This window comes from Cynoglossus semilaevis, chromosome 6, assembly GCF_000523025.1.
Source record: "Cynoglossus semilaevis isolate Cse_v1.0 chromosome 6, Cse_v1.0, whole genome shotgun sequence".
NCBI classification, from domain to species: Eukaryota; Metazoa; Chordata; class Actinopteri; order Pleuronectiformes; family Cynoglossidae; genus Cynoglossus; species Cynoglossus semilaevis.
Window position 1 is genome coordinate 6,877,752 of NC_024312.1, and position 9,127 is coordinate 6,886,878.

Below are 9,127 nucleotides of genomic sequence, written 5' to 3' on the forward strand. Positions count from 1 at the left end.
CACGTGATGAGGTTTAACAACAAAAAACATAGGAATAAATGTGAGTTAAAATATTTGATTTTTTTTGTGTCTGTCAGACGACTGAATGTGATTAATCACAAGGTAGGAGTTGATTAATCATGATTATTTCTCATCCTCATTGATCACAGTTAATCAAGATTAATCAAGATCAAATCAAATGGGTAATAAAGTGTGACATATTTGTGAAACAGAAATACCAAATACCAGCAGCTAGACGTTTGAATTATTGAATTATTTATCTAAAAACATGTCAAGAAAAATGTGCAAAAATATAACTAAACAGAGTTGATGGATTTTAGATTTTAGAGGCTGAAGTCAGACGTCTGACCTCTAGTGGATATTGTAGGCTTAGGTTTAACATTAAAGCCAGATTTCTATGATGTTTTTTTAATCTAAATCCTAAGTGTAATTTAATAAGGTTTGTAACAGTGGACTCTGCAGCAGCAGTTCCTCTGAATATTCTCAGGTAAGTCGGTGCCTGCAGTCATTTTCCACAAGACCGTGTCTGTTGACATGATGACGCAGGAGACACTGTCTGTGATGCAGTCTCACTAATTGAGGTTGTGTGTGTGTGTGTGTGTGACTCAGCAAGAAAACGAGACCGATAACAGAGTTTCCAATGGAAACGAGATGGACGAGTATGAGACGCTGACGGCCAAGTTCCACTTCGTGGACCTGGCTGGTTCAGAGAGACTGAAGAGAACCGGAGCCACGGGGGACCGAGCCAAAGAGGGCATCTCCATCAACTGTGGACTGGTGAGTGTCAAACCACCGTCTCACTGCTGCAGTGCCAGTCTTCACACTGACGTGTCGAGGATTTGACTCTCTTGAGTTACACTGCCACCTTGTGGCGTGAAGGTCGTAACGTTCAACAAACAGCTATGTCATGTTTTTAACATTAGGTTGACTTAAACCTAAAACGGTTTTTAAGTTTTGTTTTTTTTTTCAAATTTAGCATTTCATGTTTCTGTCGTTGAAAATACATGTAAATATTCTTTTAGAATTCAAAGGGTATATTACATTACTTTGATTTATTTTGATTGTGATATAATTAGTAGATTTAAAAGCCAGGAGGAACACAAAAAAGTATTTTAAAAACATTACTTAAAAAAAAAAAATTAAACTTGCCTTGCCAGTCACTTGCATTTCATACAGGTATCAACCTCTACCAACTCCAGCTAAAGGTCATTTCATTAGATAATATGTAGGACAATTTAAAAGGTAGCATTTTTTTTTTGTTTTTTTAAGCAGTTTCATTAAGGAGAAGACTTTTACAGTCCAAGAACAGAGCTGTGGTCTACAGACCAGGACCTGAACATCAACTGTCCGTCACTGAACCTCTTCTTCCTCCATTCTTTTCTTCTGCAGCTTGCTCTGGGGAATGTAATCAGTGCTTTGGGAGACCGGAGTAAGCGGTCCTCACACGTGCCTTACAGAGACTCCAAACTAACGCGACTTCTGCAAGACTCATTAGGAGGAAACAGGTTTCTTCAAACACTTCTTTCTTTGATTATTGTCTCCATTTCAGATGATGTTTATGTAATAATGATAATAATAATAATAATTTTCTACTCCATAATCCGTCTCCCAGCCAAACAGTGATGATCGCCTGCATCAGTCCGTCTGACCGTGACTTCATGGAGACTCTGAACACTTTGAAATACGCCAACCGAGCTCGCAACATCAAGAACAAGGTCATGGTGAACCAGGACAAGGCCAGCCAGCAGATCAGCGCTCTGAGAACAGAAATAGCTCGACTACAGATGGAGCTGATGGAGTACAAGACGGTGAGAGGAGGATTTCACTCCAGCGCGGCTGTCGCAGACATCGTCAACTCTGAGATTTGAACCACCTCTACCTTTGAACCGCTGTGTGTGCAGGGTAAACGTCTGGCAGGAGAGGACGGCATGGAGAGCTTCAGTGACATGTTCCATGAGAATTCCATGCTGCAGACGGAGAACAGTAACCTGAGGGTGAGAGTGAAGGCCATGCAGGAGACCATCGACGCTCAGAGGGCGAGGCTGACTCAGCTGCTCAGTGACCAGGCCAACCAGGCCCTGGCCCGGGCGGGTGAGACAAAAATGAAATGAAATGATATGAAATTATTATTATTATTATTATTATTTTTCAAATGTTTCTTCTTCTTTGGTTGATGTGTGTTGTGTTTGTCACCCAGGTGAAGGAGGAACAGAAGAAATTGGAAACATGATTCAGGGTTATATCAAAGAGATTGAAGACCTCAGGTGAACAACTCTGACTCTAAATGTTAAAAAAAAAAAATAAAAACAATATTTCAGATCAGGTTCACAAATATCTACATCAAATAGGTCTGGATGATCGTTTACACCTTTTTAGTTTAATGAAATAGTTAAATTTCATCGTCACACTGAGGTGTTGTGGATGTGACACTCTTGAGTTACACTGCCACCTAGTGGCATGTAGGTGAAAATGTTCAACCAACAACTATGTAATGTTTTTAATATTAGGTTGCCTTGAACCTAAAACGGCTTTGAACATTTTTTCAAACTTAGCATTCTTTTTTAGTTTATTAAAATAGTTAAATTCCATGTCATGTTTTATAAGAGAGAAAGAGTTTTTCTAAGACTTTTGAAGGTCACTTTGTCTGACTCATATAAATGGCTCCTGGCAATTTAAAAAAATGTCTAACCTTGCTTTACAGGCAGTTTCCTTTAAACAGTGTTGACCTGTTGTGACCTTGTCTTTTTGTCCCCCCGTCTTCTCCGTCCTCAGAGCCAAACTCCTAGAGAGTGAGGCCGTCAACGAGAATCTGAGGAAGAATCTTTCCCGTGCCTCGAACCGTCAGTCCCTCTACGGAGGTCCCGGCTCCTTCTCCACCTCGCTGTTGGCCCCTGAGAAGGAGACCTCTGACATCATCGAACTGGCCAAGAAAGACCTGGAGAAGCTGAAGAAACGGGAGAAGAAGAAAAAGAAGAGGTAGTGAGAAGAGTTGTGCTCATTTGTTACTCACTTGGTGCTCGGAAGAGTTTGAGTTGAAGTGGTGTGAGAATTATCTTTTCACAGTTTTACATTTTTATAATATATCAAAAAATACACACAGACCACTAAACGTATTTGTACTGAGTAATTGGTAAAAAAATGAACACCACCAAATGATCTGCCATGAAGAATAAAAAAGGATTAAACAGAGGGGAGTGGGGTGGGGGGTGGAGGGGTGAAAGGGTTGGTTGTTAGCGCGGAGCTTCTTCTGACCATTCTGCCCTACATTTCTCCTTCCTCTGTTCATCTCTTGCTTCCTTCTCTCCCTTTGACCTGTCACCCCTCCCTGTGAAGACTCCAGCAGCTGTTGGAGGAGAGAGAGAGGGAGGAAGGGGAGGAGGTGGTGGTGGAGGAGGTTGAGGTTCATTGACGTTTCAGAGCTTCCACCCTCCTGTCGCCTCTCACTTTTCTTTGCTTCCCCTAATTCAACCTCTCTCCCAGTTTTCATTGACGTTTAGCAGGTTAATGTCTTCACCTGGAGTAAGGACATGTGTGGACCAACACTGCATAGACACTGCAGCTGCTCACTGTCACTACAAACCACCACACTGGTGTTTGTGTCTCCTTCGATCATCCTTTGGTTCTCATGATGCGTCACTGCATTTCCTGCTGCTTCTCTCTGTCTTTTTTTGCCTCTGTAATAACGCAAAGCTGAAAAACAAACGGCCAAGCACAAACTTAATTATTCAGCTTGAATTTTTAATGTAGTATTTATGCAGCTGATTTGCTTTAAGGAGTGGGTTCATCTGTCATCAGATGTTGCATTTTTCCCTTCATGCTTTTTTAAAAATTTTCGTTCTGATTCTCTGAACAAATATCTTTTAAAACAGAAAAGTATTTATGACAGGAATAAACTAAAAACAGCTAACAGCTCTGCAGCATTTTGCCTTTCCCCAAAAAGTCTAAAAAGACTAAATCAGTTATCATGTTTAATTATTTATAAATGTTGTTCTGTTTTTAAGATGACATAATAAAATAATGCATAAATATTAACCATTATGTTTTTCCACGTGTGTAAACACGTGTGTAAACATGTCATTAAGTTGCATGTGTAAAATCAAAAGGTCAAAACTTGCTTTGACTCCTCATTTTGTTAAAATCTCTTAGTGCCAACAAGGAGGACGCTCCTGACATCGAGCAGGAGAAGGAAACAACCGAACAAGTCAGTGAGGACGCAGAAATGGTAGGAATAACACTTCATATGAATTTTGTTTTCTTTATTTGTTTTGTTGATTCTATTCTGTTGTTTTCTCGGTGTGTAGGATGTCCAGGAAGGCAGTGACCATGAAGAGGGAGAGGAGGAGGAGGAAGAGGAAGAAGATGAGATGGACGTGGAGGAGAGCTCAGAAGATTCAGACTCAGAGTCTGATGAAAAAGGTGACAGATGACTTCATGACTCTTTTTTTTTTCTCTTACTGTAGTCTACTATAGTACAGTATGGCCACTAGAGGGAGCACTGGGCTTGTAGATTGAGATTGACTGTACCGTTGTCGTGTAGCTCTCTGTGCTGCATTAATGAGCAGCTTTAATAACATCGGAAGGTTAAAATTGAACTGATTTTCAATAGGTCGGATCCTGAATAAAAATAATAAAATGTAATATAAAAAAAATAAAAATGGGACATTTATAAAGCTTAGTTAAAGTAACCTAATAGCCAAATATAATTGTTTTTGTTGTCACAAAATAAGCTCAAATGATGGAGGAATGACCCAAAAACTAGTATAAAATGTTTTTTTTTGTCTAATGCAATAACTTCATTGTGACTGTAAATGTTTTGAAGTAGAGTGCAAAATGCAATAATTTAATTGTGACTGTAAATGTTTTGAAGTAGACCAGCTCACCATGTTGACTGAGAACACATTGTCTGTTGTCCTTCAGAGAACTACCAGGCAGATTTGGCCAACATCACCTGTGAGATTGCAATCAAGCAGAAGCTGATCGACGAGCTGGAAAACAGCCAGCGGCGTCTCCACACGCTCAAACAGCAGTATGAACAGAAGCTGATGATGCTGCAGTGCAAAATCAGGGACACCCAACTGGAGAGGGACCGTGTGCTCCACAACATGAGTAAGAGGCCAGAGGAGGGAACGAGTCACTCGATAACAAACCCATCACACTCCAACAATTGGGCTAAACTGAGTTGTCTATGAGATTCAGATGTCCTCAATCAGCTCATTTCAAGTGTCTCCTAATTGTCTATTCAACCTTTTGACAACAGCGTGCACAGCGTGAAGTACACTCATGAAGTATTGTGTGTGTTATTAATTCAGATTCAGTGGAAAGTGGCACCGAAGACAAAGCTCGTAAAATCAAGGCTGAATACGAGAAGAAGCTGAGTGTCATGAACAAGGAGCTCCAGAAGCTCCAGTCGGCCCAGAAGGAGCACGCTCGCCTGCTGAAGAACCAGTCGCAGTACGAGAAGCAGCTGAAGAAGCTTCAGATGGATGTGGCAGAAATGAAGAAGACCAAGGTACAGTCCGTCATCTTCATGTGGTCAGATCATGTAACGGGGTAATCTGATTACATATTTAACAGGTCTTAATGTGTTTGACGCAGGTCCGTCTCATGAAGCAGATGAAGGAGCAGCAGGAGAAGAACAGGATGAATGAATCTCGCAGGAACCGCGAAATCGCTTCCTTGAAGAAAGACCAGCGCAAGCAAGAGGTTAGTGAGTTTTTCTTCTTCTTCTATGACTTCATCAGCTTCACTTTATCTTTCTTTCTTTAATGCTGTTGTTTTTTTTTTCTTTTCTCAGCATCAACTCAGGCTTCTGGAGGCTCAGAAGAGACAGCAGGAGCTCATCCTGAGGAGGAAGACGGAGGAGGTGAGCTCAGTGTGTCACAATGACAAGCAGTGTACCTTCCTAAAGCTGTGCTCACATTTCCTTGTGTGTGTGTGTCCAGGTGACCGCTCTGAGAAGGCAGGTTAGACCGACCTCAGGTAAGGTCATCAGAAAGGTCAATCTCTCAGAACAGACAGTCCAGGACTCCACCCACAGACCTCCGTCTGGACGCATGTACCCATCTGGCAGTGCGGCTCCCAATGGTAACCGGTGAGTCTTCGTCTAATTTTGTTACAAAAGGAGTCGCAGTCAAATATGATCAAACCTATTATCTAAAAACAAATCTATCAAAAAGATATTTCCTAACATCACGTCAAATATGATCGAACCTATTATCTAAAAACATAAATCTATCAAAAAGATATTTCCTAACATGATAAATTGTTAGGTTGTAATAACAGATCAGAAAAATATCATATTGATGCCGTGAGGAACAGACAATAGAATTAAAAAAATCCAAAAATCCAATCCCTAAAAGTGAGCGATAAAATAATGTCTTAATTAAGTTTATGAACTTTCTTCCACTGTTTCACCTTACCTGGATTTGTCTTAAAATACCAAATATTATTTTATTGAATATGATCCCTGCAGTAAAAAAGTGATTTGGTCAAAGCAGCCTGTACATCTGAGCTGTTTTCTGTCGTTGCAGTTCCTACTACAGGCGAACAACAGGCGTTTACTCCACCAGAGTAGCTCGGACCAAATGGCAGTCGCTGGAGCGGAGGATCTGTGACATCATCATGCAGAGGATGACCATCTCGAACATGGAGGCCGACATGAATCGTCTTCTCAAGGTAACGTACCGATGCAGCGCACAGTTGAGTGATAACGTGGAGGAGGTTTATCAGCTGAAGCTTTTATAATGTAATGTAGATCATTGCTGTTGGAGTTAATAATGTCTGTTGACTTGGGACGTGGTCTCGTCTTATCTGTGTGGCTACAGCAACGAGAGGAACTGACCAAGCGTAAAGAAAAAGTCCTCAGGAAGAAAGACAGACTGGTCAGAGAAAGTCCAGAGGCCGAGAAGACCGTAGTTCCACTCAGTGAAGAAGTGGACGCCCTGACGGCCAACATCGACTACATCAACGACAGCATCGCAGACTGTCAGGCTAACATCATGCAGATGGAGGAAACCAAGGTGAGGAACTTTATTTTTGTTCACAGATTTTTATTTTTTTAACAGGAATTTTTTTTTAGTGCTTCACAAATGTACTCTTTGATTCCAGGAGGAGGGTGACACCGTGGATGTCTCTGCTGTGATTGGTTCATGCACCCTGGTCGAGGCTCGTTTCCTCCTCGATCACTTCATGTCTATGGCCATCAACAAGGTAATGGATCCTGACAGTCCTCAAAAATTCTTTATAATTTGTAGAATTATTTTTTTGAACTTTTTGACTTACCCTTGTATTTACCTATACCTGGTCGTACTTTATGCTTCTCTTCCATCTTCAGGGTCTGCAGGCGGCTCAGAAGGAGTCGCAGGTGAAGGTGATGGAGGGCAGGCTGAAACAGACGGAGATCACCAGCGCCACCCAGAACCAGCTGCTCTTCCACATGCTGAAGGAAAAGGCGGAGTTCAACCCAGAGCTGGACGCTCTGCTGGGAAACGCTCTCCAAGGTAGAAACAGCATTTCTCAGTTTGTCCTGAGAGAGAAGAGGAGCTGAACAGACACAGAGACACCTGCCTTAACTCAGTCCACCACCACCTGCACTGACGGAGAAACACTGGAGTCAGACTTCGTTATGGAAAACGTATTTTTTAATTATTTCCGTGCATTTGCTGATGGTGGACTCAGTTGTTGGTCAGTTGCATGAGTGAACAAACAGACATGCTCTCTCGCCTGTGGCCTTCTCCTGAACAGAGGCTGAAAAGATAAATATCTGAAAAGTAAACATTAAACAAATCTTTTTCTCGCCTCTGTTCTGGAGGATGCCTTCTTTACAGTAGCTGCACTTTATAATTATTGTTTTATTTATTGAGTTATTTGTCTTATGATTTTCGGGGGAAAGTGTTTTTGATTTGTGCACTGCCTTTTTTTCTATTCCCCCATTTTTCTTTTTCCTTTTTTTTCCCCCTTTTTTTTGTTTCGTTTTCCTCTGTTTTCACAGAGCTAGGTAACATCCCAGCTGGTAAGTGGAATCACATCAGACTTCCCTGTGTAAAGAATGCATGGTTCCTTCCCTCTGTACTCGAATACTAACGAAACACAGACATTAACAGGCGCATGAGGTGCAATGCAACCAGACTTCCCTCCATCTGTCTGCTGACCCTTCACTTCCCTTCATCTGGACACACACCACCTCCTCCTCCTCCTCCTCTTCCTCCTCCTCCTCCTCCTCCATCTTACCATGTGCTACAGCCTTTATGCTTTAGCACCGTAACAAACCCAGACCCTTTCAACAGGAACTGTACAACATGAATATATTTGATCTCTGTTGGGACCCCTGTTGGTCAGCTGACCCATTGAGAGCCTGGCTGCCTGTCTGACCTCTGACCTCTGACCTCTCACCCTCTGTTTTTAATCCATTTAATCACATTGAGCTCAGTGAGTTTGTGGATTAAAAACGGCATGGCCCGGCTCTGATACCGCCCTCATCTGCTTCCCTGCCTCATCTTCTCTACGTCCAGTTTGGGCAGCAGAGAGTTTAGTTCTTTAGTGGATCAGAAAGAAAGGATAAAACATATGATAATGTGTATTAGAAGATGAACCTGCTAAGAAACAGAAAAGGAAACGTTAGAACAGTCACATCAGTTTTGTCGTAGCTACAACTTTATTTTGTTCATATTGTTTAACAGAAAACGGTGACGACAGCAGCAGTGATGAGTCTGCACAGAGTCCGTCAGCAGAGGGAACGTAAGTTCACTTCACTACACTGGAAACATAAGGATTCTAAGAATATGTCTATGAAGATTCTCATCATCCAGGTCAGGGTCGAGGTTGAACAGTTCTCATCCAAGAGGCTTCAACGAAGTGAAGACGAAGTCTTCTTTTAGAAAATCTACGTCCAGTTGCCACAGGACGCTTCAACCTTGATTCTAAGAATAAGAATTTTTATTTATATTAGAATATTGATCAGGAATAAACTTACTAAACTGAAATCACTTAAAAAAACCAGAAAAACAAGAAGTGTAATGTCATCATTTTAGGATTGAACCCAAACATTACTTTTTTCAACTAAGATGTAGCAGAGAAATCTTAACAATAATAACAATGAAGTGGTCATTTCAAGTTCTAAATTAATTGG

General features: G+C 41.4%; 1 protein-coding gene across 1 annotated transcript in view; it reads left to right on the forward strand.

Annotated features, from left to right (window-relative positions):
* LOC103379923 (kinesin-like protein KIF21A) overlaps positions 1 to 9,127 on the forward strand; it is a 33,735-nt gene that overhangs the window by 16,962 nt on the left and 7,646 nt on the right. Inside the window, exons 6-24 of the mRNA XM_025056055.1 lie at positions 610 to 777; positions 1,390 to 1,505; positions 1,613 to 1,808; positions 1,902 to 2,091; positions 2,198 to 2,264; positions 2,773 to 2,976; positions 4,147 to 4,222; positions 4,302 to 4,416; positions 4,918 to 5,106; positions 5,310 to 5,509; positions 5,596 to 5,703; positions 5,795 to 5,863; positions 5,943 to 6,091; positions 6,531 to 6,675; positions 6,825 to 7,019; positions 7,108 to 7,209; positions 7,334 to 7,499; positions 7,991 to 8,011; positions 8,679 to 8,736. Coding sequence (XP_024911823.1) covers positions 610 to 777; positions 1,390 to 1,505; positions 1,613 to 1,808; positions 1,902 to 2,091; positions 2,198 to 2,264; positions 2,773 to 2,976; positions 4,147 to 4,222; positions 4,302 to 4,416; positions 4,918 to 5,106; positions 5,310 to 5,509; positions 5,596 to 5,703; positions 5,795 to 5,863; positions 5,943 to 6,091; positions 6,531 to 6,675; positions 6,825 to 7,019; positions 7,108 to 7,209; positions 7,334 to 7,499; positions 7,991 to 8,011; positions 8,679 to 8,736 — 2,534 coding nt within the window. The remainder of the gene's footprint in view (positions 1 to 609; positions 778 to 1,389; positions 1,506 to 1,612; positions 1,809 to 1,901; positions 2,092 to 2,197; positions 2,265 to 2,772; positions 2,977 to 4,146; positions 4,223 to 4,301; positions 4,417 to 4,917; positions 5,107 to 5,309; positions 5,510 to 5,595; positions 5,704 to 5,794; positions 5,864 to 5,942; positions 6,092 to 6,530; positions 6,676 to 6,824; positions 7,020 to 7,107; positions 7,210 to 7,333; positions 7,500 to 7,990; positions 8,012 to 8,678; positions 8,737 to 9,127) is intronic.